Below are 18,144 nucleotides of genomic sequence, written 5' to 3'. Positions count from 1 at the left end.
CATTACTTTGTGTCTGTGTATGTATGTATTAATTTGTGTGTGTGTGTGTGTTTGTGTTTAATGAGAGGGCTGGGCCACTCTGTTTGCTCTAAGCCTCATGGATCCACCATTTTAAACTTCCCCTTCCGTCCCTTAGCAGCCCCGCCACCTACACAGCAGCTCCTAAGATGGACGACCCTGGAGTCATCCCCGTCACCGGGCTCAGACATTGGCCAAATACTGAGGCCCTAGATGAATAATGGTCTGTCAGTGACCTCTCACCCCTGGCCAGGCTCTTATGTGTCAGATTGATATCCTCCTGAGTGGAATGTCTGATAGTGATAGGGAGCATCTAGCCATCTAGACAGGCAATCTATTTGGGATCCAAGCTCATGCTCCATCATTGATGTTTCTGTTTTCTGTAGATCTAGGCGTCTGTTTCTATGATCTAGGGCTATATGTTACACCTGTTCTGTCCAAGGTGTTGAGTGTGCCATATTTAGTAGGGTTATTTTAACAAGGCTTGGGGTTCTCCAGTTAAGTGGCTTCTGAGCTAGGCGGAGAACACCCTGAGATCTCTCTGTGTGTGTGTGTGTGTGTATCCTTGAATTTGAGCACCCTGTGCGTGTAAAAGAGGTAGAGCACAGCTCTGTCATAAGTCAGTGTGATGGCAACCTGTGTGAGGGTCTGCCTCGAGACCAGGGGTTTATGGTATGAGCTGTCAGCCCCTGGGGTTAAGCACTGAGTGAGTGATGGAGCCCTGCTGTGTCTTTGTGTGTGTGTGTGTGTGTGTGTGTGTGTGTGTGTGTGTGTGTGTGTGTGTGTGTGCCTGTTGTGTATGTGTGTGTTGAGTGACACTCACTCCATGCTGCCTATTTGACCCTTTGACCACCAGAATAGCATCATCATTCATTAACCTGTCCTGTACTGTGACTTAACTTCTGATGTCATTCAGGGAAAACAGCTTAGTATTACTGTAAACTTCTCTTTCTGTTTTTGTTTCTCTCCTTAGCACTCTAGTTCTCACTCTCCTACTCTATATTCTGTCTATATTCTCTCTCTGTTGCTCTCATTGTAATATTCCTGCCATGTAGGACCTACCTCCCACAAACAGCAATGGGTTTACAATCTAAAATCCAGTTACTCTCGCCCTTGTCTGACAAGCTCAGACAAAACCTTTTGTTCCCAGGGAAATTGACCACAAAGAAAAGAGAGAAGTGTATTTTTTTAAATAGTTTCTATTTTCTCATCCATTTTTGCTGTCAACACCCAGTCTGCCCCTTTCTCTCTCTGTGTGTGTGTGTGTGTGTGTGTGTGTGTGTGTGTGTGTGTGTGTGTGTGTGTGTGTGTGTGTGTGTGTGTTTGTCTGCACAGATGTGCGTGATCACTGATCAGTGGAGGTAATGATGTCTGAACCATGGCTGGTGGTGGGGTTGGTGGCACAGGTTCCCAGTGCTATGAATGATCGGCCGGGTGGATGGGGGTCAGGTCCTCCTGCCCTGAGGGAGAGGGGGAACACCAGGCAGAGGGAAAGATAGACTCCATATGCTGACATCAGAGCCCAGGGTCAAATGACCAGATGTATTAGCCTCTACCCTGTGGGGCCACAGTAGTGAAATGACCTACCTAAAGAGCTCCTCCTAGAGGTCAAGGATATGAACTACATACCGTGTGGGGTGTGTGCTTGTGCGAGTGTGTAGAACACACAACAAATGTCAGGAGAATAGATATCAAGGAAATATTTTAAAACCCAAGCACAGAGACTGTGGTCTGTAATACACATTGCTTTAAGCTATGATTGTTGACTCATAGGTTGTCAATGGAAAACAATGTAATTATGTGAGAGACAGTGCAGTTGAACCTTGAAATGTTTGCTCCCATGACCATTTAGTTTGTATTTAGACAGTTGTTATAGTCCCATTATGTGGTTCGGGACAGGTCAGCAGTTTCATGTGGTCTGGGCAGGGAAAGTGTCTCCTCTTTTCTCCCATTGTTATAAAACCATTGGAATCTGACCTTGCTCTGACCCCACTGTAATCATGTGTTGTAGAAAACACCAGGAAGGCTTTCTCTCTCTCTCCCTCCTCCTCTCCTCCTCTGAACCAGGGTGTAAACCATTCATTACCCGTGCTTGGTCACCTGAGCGAAAGAGAGCGGGAGAAAGAGGAGCAAAGATAGGATTAGAGGAGTAAAAAGAAGGATTATCGTTATGAGTGTGCTTTGTTAAGAGTACTTGCCCCTGAATCAGACATGAGCCTGTCTAAGTGGCTGTGAGTAATTCAGCCAATCAAGCGTAATTAATCCCAAACACGACAGTGCTAGGATTTGGGTGTCTTATTTTTTAAAACTCTTATTGGCTTTACATTGAACAACTGAATTAACAAATGAAGGTGTTGATTTCTTAATCACGTTGTCGTCAGTTTTAAAGCCTGCGTTATTTACTTCCTGCTACATTTATGTTCGTTGTAAGAGACTTTGAACGTAACCAACATTGTTTTTTGTGCAAAACTCCCAAAAGGACTCTGAGAAAACGCCCATGTCCCAGTTGAGCTCTGTCTGTGCGTTGTGAAGCATTACTCTAGCCTGAAGACATTCACAAAAAGATTGAAAACTCACACTCGAGGTGCTAATGAGCTTCAGACTGAGACATATGTCTCGGCATTATGGTTCAAGAATATGGCTCAGTGTGGATCGATATTGGGCACTAATCACTCACAAGGAAGGCTCTCTCAGTGTATCTGTGGTGAGCATACTCTCCAGGAGGGCCAGAGTAATCCTCTCTGCTGTCCCTGTTAGCTCATCTGACGTAAATCTTCCGCTCGTCATGTTCAGAAAAGTGACCACTCCTCACCTCTCGGTCAGACGAACATCGAGCCGAACTCTCTTCTCTAATCCGTGTTAATCTTTATGGCAGGTCTCAGGCCAGATTTGAGTGACAGTTAGGTGAGAGCATCTACATGTACACACAGGTTGACTTGAAAGGTAGCATTAAAAGCTTAAGGAGATGGACAGACCATGCTGGCTATCCCACAGTGCCTCTGGCTGAGGAAGTGATACTTACTGGTGGCTTTCTGTGGTTTGGTTGCCCTCTGTCAGTTATGGTATCAGTGAAAGCCTCTGAAACTGAGGCTGATTGAAGCCCTGCTGTGTCTGCCTGGAGCCACAGCACTCAGCTGGAGCATGAGAAAAGTGGAGAGAAAACAAGGCTTTGGTTTCATGTTTGACCAGGCTATAACTAGAGAGAAAACAAGGCTTTGGTTTTGTGTTTGACCAGACTATAACTTGAGAGAAAAATTATGAGAATCACACACATTGACACACTCTCACACATAATATAGGACACACACACACACACACACACACACACACACACACACACACACACACCAAACCCAGTAGTACAGTCACTAATCCTGCAGCACATTTGCAATCCGTATAATGACAACCTGATACCCCCAGCAGGTCCCAACCAACACACACCACCCTTTATACAGGGTGGCAGGGTAGCCTAGTGGTTATTTTTTTTATTTAACCAGGCAAGTCAGTTAAGAACAAATTCTTATTTTCAATGACGGCCTGGGAACAGTGGGTTAACTGCCTGTTCAGGGGCAGAACGACAGATTTGTACCTTGTCAGCTCGGGGGGTTGAACTTGCAACCTTCCGGTTACTAGTCCAACGCTCTAACCACTAGGCTACCCTGCCGCCCCGTTATAGCGTTGGACTATTAACCGAAAGGTTGCAAGTTCAAATCCCTGAGCTGATAAGGTACAAATCTGTCGTTCTGCCCCTGAACAAGGCAGTCAACCCACGGTTCCTAGGCTGTCATTGAAAATAAGAATTTGTTCTTAACTGACTTGCCTAGTTAAATAAAGGTAAAATACATTTGAAAAATATGCCTCTTAAAGCCTGGAAATGTACGTGTCAGTGAGAACAGCTGCACTGCCGTCCAACGCAGGCTCCTCTCTCACCTGACCCTGAATCAGTTCTGAGTGTACCTTTCCCACCTGGAAAGGTTGTTAGGTGGGTGTAACATCTGCTCCTTGGCCTGTGTGTCTCAGTCCTTACTTGAGAAACCTCCCACAGAGCCAGAGTGAGTTCACCCGTATGGGATCATCAGTGCTCAGCATGCACAGGCGCGGTCTCCAAGCCTGTTCCCCCCGGCCCCAGTGTGTCAATGAACAGAGGTGGAGTATTGAAGACATCCGCAGTATGTCAGTGATACCGAGCTCGGGCCATTAGCGACTCTTGAGACGTGCCGGCCATCCTATCCCAATCTGGCTCCACTAAAAGCATCAGAAATGCAACCGTATATGGCGCCTATGGGAATTTGTGTTTCCCATCACTCCACAGGAATGAATACCTGGCATACCTGGCAGTCTGAAGTGTCTCTGTCTTTCACAACACATCTGGTTGCATTTTCTCTAGTTTAGGGCTTTAGTTCACAAACATTTAGTGTATCTTATGTTATTCCCCTTTTCCAAGTCATCACCGACCTGACATGACACACTAGGTGAGAGCTACATAATGAAGCTCTTGCGTATACTTTACCTATCCAACAGTGTGAGATCAGTGATGACATCAAGACCGGTAGAGTCATGGAAATGTGTGATAGTAGCAATACTATTAGACCTTGTAGTCTTGAAGACTCATAACCCTTCTGCTTTCCTTCCCAGGTTCTACCGGGGTGACTACCACATCGACGTGTGTATAAACGACTACCTGGACGTCTTCTGTCCCCACTACTTGGACTCTGTCCCAGAGGAGCGGACAGAGCACTACGTCCTCTACATGGTCAACTACGACGGCTACAGCTCCTGTGACCACACGGCCAAGGGCTTCAAACGCTGGGAGTGTAACAGGCCCCACTCCCCAAACGGACCCCTGAAGTTCTCCGAGAAGTTCCAGCTCTTCACCCCCTTCTCTCTGGGCTTCGAGTTCCGCCCTGGCAGAGAGTACTACTACATCTGTGAGTAATGGTAATCTTTATGGTAATTTAGCACATGCTTATAGTCAAATAAGCTTAAAGTTAACAAAAGCATTCAGTATAAAGTACGGGAATCAAACCCACAACTCTGCTGGTGCAAGCGCCATGCCCCAACAAATTGAGTTATCAGGGCCATGTATGCCTGAATACCACTCATTTACATATCATAGAAAAACACAGTTGGCACCACAGTACAGGAATACAGGAATGCTTTGCTTAAAGGCAGAGAGAGAGAGCTGCCACAGTCTTCCTGCATGGCATGGGCATTTATGATATCAGTGAAGAGTTATTATGTTGTGGGCTCTGGCTACTATGGAAAAACACAACATACTTAGACGATTCAAGGGTGTGATGTGAGGCCAAGCATTTTGAGGTCCAAGCATGGAACTGACTGCTGGGGGGGGGGAAACAATAGCAAAGTAGAACTGTGTTTTGTTAGTCCTGGAAAAGAGGTTCATAACCCAACATTTGCCAGAGGGAAAACATCTCCATTCTCATGGTCTCCATATGAAGAGACTTTGTTACAAACTCGCCAGGCTCAACTTTCTGCTGCTCGTGAGAAGGCCTCTGGAACACAAGCATCTGAAGCCATGTTTTTACAAGTCGAATCGGAGCCCTACAAGGCAGAGATCTGAGACTAAATAAGAGATCGCACCGGGCGGCCTGCTAGGCTACAGTATTTCTGATTCCTCTTACAGAGATGGCTTCACTTAGGCCTACTCCTCAGTAGCCTCAGCCTCGGCCTCAGCTGCACGCCTCAGACCCCAGTCATGTGATTTAGGAGAAAGCTGCCTGACGAATCGGCAGTCCTTAAAGGCACATGATATGATGACCTGCCCAATCTCCTAGGATGTTATTCTACTGGATTGGATAGATTGAATAAAGGATGGTGTGGGGCAGGTTATGGACTTTACGTTAGGATGTCTCTCAGTCTCTGTTTAATGTGCTAATAGGAGAGCCAAGATGGAGTCAAAATAGCCATCAAGTATATATTGCCATACTGGCTTTTACAGTGAAACTGGGGGAGAGAGAATGAGAAAGAGAGACTGGCCACATGGCCTGAAGGCATTTCCTTCCTTGCCCCAGAATTATTATTCAACAGTTAAAGATTCACTCAGAAAAGAGGCTGTTTTTCACCAAGAACACGTCACCTGCGAGGAGGATGAAATAACAAAAAGGCGTGTACGTAATCACACCCCGGGGAACATACCGAGGTGTACACTAATCTGCTCCAACGTCCCTCTATGCAGTTCCAGAAAAGCTGGATATCTCACAATAAACCATGTGATATCAGTTTCAGTATCACATTGCATGTGTCTGATCTGTCAAGTATGACTAAAGAGTTACATTGTCAGATGATACTAGCACATGTTGTAACACTACTGGACAATAGAGCTGAGAACTTAGAGCAAGTAAGTCAAGTGTTTGGGGGTTGACATGTGCCGGTGACAACGACTCAGCGCAGAGGACAGACAGACAACCCTTTGTCCCCCCCCGTGGATAGTTAACCCCCCAGGCGACGAGAGGAAAGGAACGGGTGCGGTGGGACATGGGGTGGGTTAAATCAAATGGCTGACACCTGCGGTTGGCCCTGGGTCTGTCCGTCCGTCTGGCAGACAGATGTCTGCAGGAAGCTATCAGGGGGATCAGAAGGGGTGTCCTGGGGGGGGGGGGGGGGGGGTCAAAGTTCAGCATGTCCTGATGGCTGGATGTGAACCCGGGCTTCTCCCAGGCTACAGCTGCATGTTTTTCTAAAATAGCCAATGGGGAAGTGTGATCCAAATCTCAGGGGATAGAAATCCAATTATCTGGGGAGACAGTGGAGAGTCTGTCTCTCTCTGTGTGACTAGGGCTGACTGTATGCTGTAAAGCTTCAAAAGCCCAGGTCCTACTCCGTACACAGTCTGAAGATCTACATAGATAATGAGATAAACCCTGTTCAACAGTGTGTTTGTTCCACTGTCTAGGGTTTTGCTTTGTTCCGACAGATACAAACTGATCACAAGGGAATCATCTGATCCCATCGTATTTATATCAGATCTCCAATTCATCTCCGGTCTATACCCCAGACTTAAGTTACACGGCATATGAGCCCCTAGCTTGTGTCTGGTCATGTGTGTGTGTGTGTGTGTCTGGTGGTGTGTGTGTCTGCGTGTGTGTGTCTGGTGGTGTGTGTGTGTGTGTGTTCGGGAGTGTCTGCATGTGTATAGTGTGCGTGGACGTGTGAGAAGTTTATGGGATGGTGTGTGTTCACGAGAGGATGCTAATCTCCTCCACTCGGCCGCATGGCATGACTAACCTGGGATCTAGTGTCGCAGCGCGTGAGACGGGGTCGTAGAAAAGCAGCTCACGGCTGTGTGGGGTATTGTGGAGTCCAGGCTCTGTCTCTGTCTGTCTGATTGACTGACTGGGAATAGAAAGGGAGCTAGTACAGTCTGGCCTGAGTGCCTGCCACTGTAGGGGTGTGAGGTAAGTTACACGATACTCGCTGACACAGACAGAAGAGCCATGATTGACGCCACACTGCCAATATAACTCTCCACATCAAGTTCTAAAGACAATTTTTATCATATTTCATAGCCACGCTAAGTGCTTTAAAATCGTAACCTCAGTCTTCAGTCATGGAAATACTGACATGGCTCGTTTTTATCAGGAATTGACTGCCAGTATCATTCACGGGGAAGAAGAGTGTATCAAGATAGATGATAGGCTATAGGACACTCTATAGACAAACTGTATTGCTCTCTCTCTATCTCAAACACACACACACACACACGCACACACACACGCACACGCACATGCACACACACCCACACACAAACAGCATGATGGTGCCCTGAGGGGTGGGGGTTTATGTCTAGATTAAGAGCAGCTTGAGGCCCCAGGCAGGCCAGGAAATGACAGGGTCAGAACATAGGGGCCCATAGAGTTGGGGGTTGCTGGGTGGGAGAATAAGAGAGGCATTCTATAGAGGGGAAGAATACAGTCACGGTCAGGGTCTGTCAAACTAGCAACAAGAACAAGATCTCAGTCACAACCTACTTTCAGAATAGAAGTGAGATAGGGACTTCAGAACTATTGCTTCTCAAGACATCACACAATGTGAAACACCCGCAGTCTAGTTTGTCACTTTGGTGACTACGTCCTAGGTGACATTGTCTAGTTGTTGACAGGTCAGAAGGTGAAGCGGCCTGAGTTGAAGTGACCTGCCACCATAGGGATTTAGTGAAGCAGCTGTCATATTTCAGTTATCCAGAGTAGACGTCTGTGTTTCAGTGTTGTGCTACTTTACTGCTAATAGAACCCAGTGGCAGGTGTTGACGGCCTCTGCAGCCAATCAAATCATTCATAGCAGATGGTGATGTTACTCTGAGCCAATCAAATTCTGTGTTGCAGATGTGGACAGCATTTGGAGCCAATAGAAGTTTGAGTAGCAGGTGCAGACAGTTCTTTCAGCCAATAGACGTTTGAGTAGCCGGTGTGGATGTCTTTTGAAAGCCAATCAAAATTGAAGGGGGCAGGTGTTTGTGTTGTTTAAAGCTAATGGAAGTCTATGTCGCAGATGTTGCCCTCACTCAGTAGCCAATTGAAATGTGTTTCAGGTGTTGATCAACATTGCTAATTCGTAAAAGTGGCCTACACTATGCTACATTCATCACAAGTTGCATCCTTTCAGAACCTAGAATAATAGTGAAGACATCAATATGAAATAACATAACGGAATCATGTAGTAACCAAAAACATGTTAAACAAATCAAAATATATTTTATATTTGAGATTCTTCAAATAGCCACCCTTTGCATTGATGACAGTTTTGCACGCTCTTGAAATTCTCTCAACCAGCTTCACCTATAATGCTTTTCCAACAGTCTTGAAGGAGTTCCCACATCTGCTGAGCACTTGTTGACTGTTTTTCCTTCACTCTGCTGTCAAACTCATCCCAAACCATCTCAATTGGTTTGAGGTCGGGGGATTGTGGTGGCCAAGTCATCTGATGCAGCAATCCATCACTCTCCTTATTGGTAAAATACCCCTTACACAGCCTGGAGGTATGTTGAGTCATTGTCCTGTTGAAAACAAATGATAGTCCCACTAAGCGCGAACTAGATGGGATGGAGTATCGCTGCAGAATGCTGTGGTAGCCATGCTGGTTAAGTGTGCCTTGAATTCTAAATAAATTATAGACAGTGTCACCAGAAAAGCACCCCAACACCATAACACCTCCCCCATGCCTTATGGTGGGAACCACACATGCGGAGATCATCCGTTCACCCACACCACATCTCACAAAGATGTCCATTGCTCATATTTCTTGGCCCAAACAAGTTTCATCTTATTATTGGTGTCCTTTAGTAGTGGTTTCTTTGCTTATTTGAGCTGTTGCCCTAATATGGACTTGGCCTTTTACCAAATAGGGCTACCATGTCACAACACAACTGATTGGCTCAAACGTAATAAGAAGGAAATAAATTCCATTTGAACTTTTAACAAGGCCCACCTGTTAATTCAAATGCATTCCAGGTGACTACATCATGAAGCTGGTTGAGAGAATGCCAAGAGTGTGCAAAGCTGTCATCAAGGCAATGGGTGGCTATTTTAAGAATATCAAATATAAAATATATTTTGATGTTTAACACTTTTTTGGTTACTACATGATTCCATATATGCTATTTCATCGTTTTGATGTCTTCGCTATTATTCTACAATGTAGAAAATAGTAACAATAAAGAAAAATCCTTGAATGAGTCGGTGTTCTAAAACAGTAGTGTGTGTCTGTACAGAATAGCTCTCAGGTCTTTGCTGTTAGCGTTGAAGTACGTAAGCATTGTTCTTAACATATCTGAAATGTTTTCACAGCTTCCACCATTGCTGACAATGGAAGGAGAAGTTGCCTACGACTGAAGGTGTTCGTCAGACCAGCAAGTAAATGTATTTCTGAAAGAACATGCCATTCTCTATTCTTTCAATCTGTGGACAACTTTTATTGCATTATGTGATAGTCTGATATCAATCTTGGGCTCGCTATGAATGTTCACATCCCAACTCCTTTTGTTGCAGACAATTGTGTGAAAACTGTCAGTGTTCACGATCGGGTCTTTGACGTCAATGAGAGAGTGGACAATTCCCTAGAACCAAGAGGTTTGTTTGACTCTATAAAGTGTGTGTATGTGTCTTTGGGTGTGTGCCTGCCTGCCTGCCTGTGCGTGCGTTTATCCAGGAATGACAAATTGTATTTCCTGAAACAGAATCCCGAAGAGGCTCTTATTTTCCCATTCTTCCAATGGTCCAATATGTCAGTCACATAGACAATTTATGGAATGTCAAAGCCACTACTTAATTTCACACATTCATGTTTCAGTCTTGCATGTGAATGATGTCTCTTCTCCAATGATTCTTATCTCCTTTCCTCTCTCCTCCATCTTTTCCTCCCTTCATCTAGATGACACCAGCCACGAGTCAGCTGAGCCATCCCGAGGTGACGTCAACTCCGTGGGCCGGGTTCAGACCGCCGGCCTGCTGGTGACCTCCTCCCTGCTTCTCCTGGCGGCCATCTTGTCTTCATAGCGCCCAGCCTGAGGGTTTTAGACAGAGCGGAGTGGACCGCCCTGACTGGACCACAGGCCCCCCACAACCCCCAAGGAGCACTTTTTAACAGACAGTCTCTCTCAGTGCAAGGGAGAGGAGAGACTTATAAGTGGAAGTCCTTTTTATAAACGTTGCTTTGGGGAGTTAAGATGCCAAAAGCCTTTTTGTCATTTTACTTTCCTGTGAATTTTGATATTTGAAGGCCATGGTATGCTGTTGAATTAGCTCTCCCCACGCCCTCTCACACACTAACACACACACACACATGCTCACATCTCTCTCTCTCTCTCTCTCTCTCTCTCTCTCTCTCTCTCTCTCTCTCTCTCTCTCTCTCTCTCTCTCTCTCTCTCTCTCTCTCTCTCTCTCTCTCTCTCTCTCTCTCTCTCTCTCTCTCTCTCTCTCTCTCTCTCTCTCTCTCTCTCTCTCTCTCTCTCTCTCTCTCTCTCTCCTCTGTAGCCACACCAAACATTTTGCAAGATTAAACTACGGAACAAAAACATTTTCCAAACCCCCAAATGACTTTGATTGAGAATATGATGAAGTCGTGTGGCAAATGACAATTGATCGTTTGAAGAAGGCTTGTGACTGATCAGATCAGCCAATCAAATGAGGCCAAGGTATACTGGCCAATAAAATGAGGACAAGGCATGCTGGCCAATCAACGGTGAAACAAGGATCCAAAGCCATGGTTGTAGCTTGGAGAAATCCTGTTGCCAAGCGGAGGGTTGTCTGTTGTTTTCTTTCCTTTGAAGAGTCCATTAGAAGTTCCTCTCAGGTGATGGGGGTCGGATTCAATGACTCAGAGACTGGGAGAGGATGTTTGAGATTAACCGGAGAAAATAAGCCCCCATGTTTAGTACTTTCTGTCCTTTTAGGGGGAATTAGTGATTGATTAATGTATTTTTGAAATAAATCACATAATTCAAGTTTAGCAGCCAACACGGGTGTATATTTGCGAGGAGCGTGGGAGCTGATATGGTATTTTGTCAGGCAAATGTATTTTCCTATTTATTCTTGAGTCCTCGTGCTCTGTCCCTTTTCTGATGACTATCCTGGTTCTGTCACTGTAACTACAGCAGAGAGAAGCCCAAAACATCCCACCACGAAAAAGCATCAGTCTCTCTTTTTGTTTAAGACAGGTATGCTTATATTTCATTACTCGTACACATTAAATATCTGGGCTTGGACTCAAAATGTAATTGAATTGGATTGTTTTTATCCAGCTGAGTTCAGGGAAGAGGACAGAGACACCCTACACCCTTGTTGTATCAGGGTGTAGGAATGTGAGTTATAACTGTGATCTTCTCTGTAACAGTAAACACAAACTATATGCGTACTAACAAGTCAGCCCATATTACAATCCACTACTTCATTTGGAAACATTGTCATAACCTTTACCAAACTACATTTACATTTATAAACACAAGGTACAGGGATGACACCATTCTGTAGCTAACACGATTAGTTTCAATTGTGTTTTTAGTAGTATTCTTGGGTTCTGCCAGGCAAACAGCACACACTTGCATTGATATTGATATTGATAGGTTAGCGACTATGCAGTGATGATCCACCCACACGTCCCCGCAGTTCTCCTAACTTTGCAGGAAGGTTGTGGTAACGTTGTGGACATAAGGTTCCTCTATAGCAGCTGCAGCTCTGGTATGATTTAGCCGTGTCTTTGATGTCGTGTGGAGCAGCGTCCTTGCAGACCACATGCTGGGTGGCCATGCGTTGGTTATTTCTGGAATGGAAAAAGAAAAGACCACCAGGAGAGAGAGGGAGAGAGTTGTCCTGTTCAGTCTCTGGATAGGTTGACTAGCAGGGGCGAGAGAGGTGTCCTGTTCAGTCTCTGGATAGGTTCACTAGCAGGGGAGAGAGAGGTGTCCTGTTCAGTCTCTGGATAGGTTCACTAGCAGGGGAGAGAGAGGTGTCCTGTTCAGTCTCTGGATAGGTTCACTAGCAGGGGCTAGAGAGGTGTCCTGTTCAGTCTCTGGATAGGTTCACTAGCAGGGGCTAGAGAGGTGTCCTGTTCAGACTCTGAATAGGTTCACTAGCAGAGGCGAGAGAGGTGTCCTGTTCAGCCTCTGGATAGGTTCACTAGCAGGGGCTAGAGAGGTGTCCTGTTCAGACTCTGAATAGGTTCACTAGCAGGGGCTAGAGAGGTGTCCTGTTCAGTCTCTGGATAGGTTCACTAGCAGGGGCGAGAGAGGTTTCCTGTTCAGTCTCTGGATAGGTTCACTAGCAGAGGCGAGAGAGGTGTCCTGTTCAGCCTCTGGATAGGTTCCCTAGCAGGGGCGAGAGAGGTGTCCTGTTCAGTCTCTGGATAGGTTCACTAGTAGGGGCGAGAGAGGTGTCCTGTAAAGACTCTGGATAGGTTCACTAGCAGGGGCGAGAGAGGTGTCCTGTTCAGTCACTGGATAGGTTCACTAGTAGGGGCGAGAGAGGTGTCCTGTTCAGTCTCTGGATAGGTTCACTAGCAGGTGAGAGAGAGGTGTCCTGTTCAGTCTCTGGATAGGTTCACTAGTAGGGGCGAGAGAGGTGTCCTGTTCAGACTCTGGATAGGTTCACTAGCAGGTGCGAGAGAGGTGTCCTGTTCAGTCTCTGGATAGGTTCACTAGTAGGGGCGAGAGAGGTGTCCTGTTCAGTCTCTGGATAGGTTCACTAGCAGGGGCGAGAGAGGTGTCCTGTTCAGTCTCTGGATAGGTTCACTAGCAGGGGAGAGAGAGGTGTCCTGTTCAGCCCAGTGGACCGGAGTGAGTGATGAGGTGAGAGAGAGGCCCCAGCTGAGATCAATAGAAATCGGCTTCTCAAACCCAGGAACACTCGGTAAATATTTCCCTCAGTCCCTTCACTTACTTATACACAGTCTATTTAGTGTACTGACACTCACTCACCTCCTTTGTAAAGGGTCGAATGGACTATCAGTGAGAAATACATTTAGCCTCTGCCTCTGTAGGCTGCCATTGTGGGATTCAGTTTGACCAAATCTGTAGATAGGAAAAGTAAAAATTCATTGTCACCGACATTCACTTCGGGGACCATTGGGAAATACGGATCACCTTGTCTTATGGGTACTGTGTATCCAGCCGTAGGCTAATAGAACGTACAGTGTTAGAGCAGTGATTCTCACACTTCTTTGAAGGGCAACCAGAGTTAAGGGAGACATTGTTAATGTTGTTAGTGAGAAAAATGTAAATGTTTGATATAAAAAAAAAACGGTTGATTTCATTTCTAAATGTCTTTTTGTATGAGAAACATGATCAATGTTACAGTCTATATCTGTCAATTCTGAATCCACCGTGCAGTTAGCATTATGTGTAAGCGTCTCAAATATCAACTGTGCAGTGTGTGTGTGTGTGCGCATGTGTGTGTGTGTGTGTGTGGAGGTTGAAGTTAAGGTCTCTGCTATTGGAAGTGCACTATATCCATCCATGCCCATTCCAAGAACCAGACCACACTCCTATCGCTCTCCACTTTTGACCAGACCTTTACTTAGTAGTATTTTCATCTGGAATGTGGTTTAGGTGCCTGATGTTTTGAGTTCTTGTACCTGCTTAGTTTGTCCTTGGTCTCTCCAATGGTTTCAGATAAAGCTTCAGTAGTCAGTAGCACCATGTTGTTGTACCTGAATTCAGGAGATGGAATGTCATTTTTTTTGTAAAGCTTGTTGAGTGCTGGTTTTCTGTGCATATCACAATGTCCTAAATCAGTTAACTGTAATTTTCTATTCAACCGTTGATGTAGAGTATTAGATGCAGTTTTGTTACAGGGTGAACAGTGAGTCTGATTGGAGGAGCTCTTCACCTGAATTCGGTACCTGTTACTGTCCCCTGGCCTCTGTCCCTGTCCTCTTGTCCCAGACCTATTGTCCTCACCTCCCCAGACTGTTGTAACTCCTCCCTCTCTTCCTGGTCTAACTCGCTTCACCAGATTTTTCTGCAAATGTATTTCATACGAAGGCCATTATTTGTAAATACACGTGTTGGAGCAGCTATGACTAACTACAACAAAAAAAAATGATTTAATAAAAGTTGTTTGTCATTGTCTCTCAAATTTGTAATGTCTTTTCTTTTTTACGTAAATTGAACTGCTTTGTCTAATGGGGCAGCAGGTGGCCTCGTGGTTAGCGTGTAGGGCCAGTAACAGAAAGGTTGCTGGATCGAATCCCTGAGCGGACAAGGTAAAAGTCTGTTGTTCTGCCCCTGAACAAGGCAGTTAACCCGCTGTTCCCCAGTAGGCTGTCATTGTAAATAAGAATTTGTTCTTAACTGACTTGTCTAGTTAAATAAAGGTTAAATAGTGGATGGAAAATTAAATAGAGACAAGCTACTGCTCTTTGACAAAAATGGAAGATAACTGTCAATAAGCAGTACGTGTTAGGCATCCAAAGTTGTTTATTTACACTCCTTACTGCTGAACAGCTGTCATTCTATTATCTGAAGTTAAATCCCAAATAGAAAAACTACACAACTTCAAACAATCATACTTGAACCTGCAATGTGTTGAGTGATTTCTTAGGATCTCTGCCAAAAGCTGCTAGGCTTCTCTCTCATTATCCTTTCTCTCTGTGTGTCTATCCCTCTCTCTCCCTCTCTTTCTCGGTCCTCCCTCTCTCTTTCCTCTCTTTCTCTGACCTTCCTCTCTTTCCACTCTCCCTCTCTTTCTCTCTCACTCTCTATGTCCTCTTTCTCTCACTCTCTCTCACCTCTTTCTTTCTCTCACCTCTTTCGCTCTCTCACTCTCTCTCACCTCTTTCAGCAATGTAGTGCGCTGCCAACCCACGGCTCTCTGCGTCCTCCCCCAACAGGACAGGTAGCCTACTCTCATCAGAGAGGTCTTTGAAACCTTGAATAAGAGTTTCAAATTCGGGGAAATGACACTCTCTAATTGTTTTACATATATTTTTTAAAATTTTTGTCAGGAAATGGAGCTCCGTCTCAGGTTCTGCTGTTGTGCAGTGGTTGTACAGCCTTTCCTCTGCATGGTCAAATATTTAGCCACAGTGTGCTGTCGATTTAGGGCCAGATAGCACTGCATTTTGCTTTGTGTTAGTGCTTGTGTTTCCCAATAAGCAATATAGTTTTGCGTTGACGGTGTTGTAATTGTTCTCTCTCTCTCTCTCTCTCTCTCTCTCTCTCTCATGGGAGCAGACAGTGATTTTGACACCGAAGCCCTTGCCAAACAGCAGTGTAATTACAATGTAAGGGAGAGCTTTAGAGGCCTTATCAGACATTTATGTTACAACCTCACAGAGACCCTGGGAACCAAACAACAACTAAAGGTCAAGAACAGAGTTCTCATTCAAGAGAGAATCACTATAACAATCATGTGTTTTATCTTCAACAACAAGACACAGTTGAGCCACTCTTTACAGGATTGGTGGAGAAAAAGAGCTGGGTCTCATTCAAGGCAGACGACCTGTGATTCTGCTTGCATTCTTTGACCTTCCTTCCTCTCCTTATTCAGTGACACCTAAACCCACCGCCACTCTACGTCATAGTCCTGAGGGGACCACACACACTGCTATTCTCAACCACCAACTGCTAACTGAAAGACAGACAGAATATAATTTACTTTTAGTAAACCATGAATGAGCGTTATCCTCTCTCAGGAATGTCTGTACCGTGCGTACAGGAACCTCGGAAAAGCCCAGTATTGCGTCGCGGGGAGGGGGGGGGGGGTTACCTTGAAAGAGAATCAGGTGAAGTTTAATCACCTTCCATTTCCATACACTCATGTTGAGATGATTAAGATGGTTAAATCCACAGCCTTGTTCTCTTTAATGGGATTAGGCAGAGAGATTTATGTCTGGCTGTTCTGTGGATCAACTTCTGACAATGAAGCACCGGTGATTAATACGAAGGATATGTTTCCACCCCTGGGAGTGTGTGGTACATGCCTCATTTTACATGATCTGTGTTAGATTGGATTACTATGAATGTGTCATTAAATATGAACCACCTCGCAGACAGACAGGGAGAGAGAAATATAAGCGGGGGGTTAAATAGATGAGAGGAGGTATGGCTGGATCATCTTCCTTTGAAATGTAAGCCTAGAAGCTGTTTTCTGTCTGTTTCTCCATCTGTGGTGAGTCTCACCCAGCAGATGCATTAGCGGGAGGTATGAGCGCATCACGTTCATTAACTCAGTCGCAAGGAAAAACCTGCCACCTTGAGAAATGTCAACAACAGGAAGCGTACTGTGTGTTTAGTCTGGCAGATAACTGTGGGACACCATGATATTATAGCCTTGTTGGGGCTACACACCCAGCAATGGAAGGTCAGCTGCTTAAGACTAGAGATCTGCATCCTGCATAGATGAAGGAGAGAATTATGTTCTCAATGGTTAGGAGCTGGATGTTCTGACTGAAGTACGTCGTCTGAGGGATCCACACACAGTGTGCCCTGAGGGCAAAATGGGATTTGATGATCAAATTCAAACTTTGTTTGTGAAACATAATTAGCGGAGTGGTATGGTTTACATTTGACGTGTTCTAATTCCTGATCCTGTTTTTCTCCTTTGCAATCACTGTCACACCTCACGCAGCGACTTCATTTGATCTCACCGGGGAAGCTTTTAATATCTGCTTTGATTCAAACTTTCTGTCCTCTTCATTTTGGCTGATGGTTTGAGCAGATGGGTTTCTCGCTGACTGACACAGGAAGAAGAATGGTCCAGGAATGAGATGGGGTATTAGCACCCAAAAGACGGCATCATCTCGTCCAAAGACGCGACTTTTGCCAAGTGATAGGAAATTCTCATGATGAGAAAGCCTCTTTTAAAATCATCATGAGAAATCCTACCGCCGCACTGTACTGAACTTGGCTAGGGACAACTTTACTGGACGTCAGATAATAGACCTCACAATGGCTCAGTGGCCAATTTTAGGCCCTATTACTGAAATGAAGCCCTATTCAGTTTTATATAGGCCATCTGTAACTCTACTCAAAACTCTCTAAATAAGATGGAGTGGAGTTGAGAGTATTCGTCCCTCTCTCTCGTCTCTCTATGGCAGAGATGGCCTCGAGCTGAAAGGGGTTTCTGAGGAGAGAGATGGAGCCAGAGGAAACGGAGAATATGGCTCTCAGATTGACGAGTTCTAAATCTATAATCCAGACGGACAACATGTAGGTCTGGACAAGAAAAATGATTGACCAAGCGAAGACTGGCCTCTATGTCTGATCAATGAGCATTGCTGCCAGTTTCTCACTTTGAAGAAAAATGGATGATTCTCCTATACCCATTTCAGACAGAATATGTGGTATATTACCTGTAAAAAAAGGCAATGTTTGTATGAGCCCCTTTCAAACAGCCCCTTATTTACCACTTTCTTGCAGGTACATTATACCCCTTTTATACATATCAGTGGGAGACTGGCGAATTGGGAGGGGTGGTGGCAGGGGGGTCTTGTTAATCCACGGGGGCTGTTTGCATTTCAAATTAGGGAGGTGTTGAACAATAATAGTGTTAATGAATTTACCTGCAAACAAGCAGAAAACAATTCACACAGACCTGATACCTGTATTTTGGTTACAGGGTCTGTACAAATGCAGGAATCATGACTAGGCCTTTAGGTGGGGATTCCCATGTTGTT

General features: G+C 45.1%; 1 protein-coding gene across 2 annotated transcripts in view; it reads left to right on the top strand.

Annotated features, from left to right (window-relative positions):
- The window catches only part of LOC115101135 (ephrin-A5-like), a 51,379-nt gene extending 36,776 nt beyond the window's left edge, over positions 1–14,603 (top strand). Inside the window, exons 2-5 of one of the 2 annotated variants that reach the window (XM_029620374.2) lie at positions 4,654–4,946; positions 9,822–9,887; positions 10,023–10,103; positions 10,405–14,603. In XM_029620374.2, the coding sequence (XP_029476234.1) occupies positions 4,654–4,946; positions 9,822–9,887; positions 10,023–10,103; positions 10,405–10,529 (565 nt within the window). In that variant the 3' untranslated portion in view covers positions 10,530–14,603. Of the gene's footprint in view, positions 1–4,653; positions 4,947–9,821; positions 9,894–10,022; positions 10,104–10,404 lie in introns of both variants that reach the window. The other variant, XM_029620373.2, reaches the window with a different exon arrangement.
- Positions 14,604–18,144: the final 3,541 nt, after the last annotated feature.

Source organism: Oncorhynchus nerka, linkage group LG19 (assembly GCF_034236695.1).
Source record: "Oncorhynchus nerka isolate Pitt River linkage group LG19, Oner_Uvic_2.0, whole genome shotgun sequence".
Lineage (NCBI taxonomy): Eukaryota > Metazoa > Chordata > Actinopteri > Salmoniformes > Salmonidae > Oncorhynchus > Oncorhynchus nerka.
Note: the sequence above shows the minus strand (reverse complement) of the source record. Positions and strands in the feature narration are given on the sequence as shown.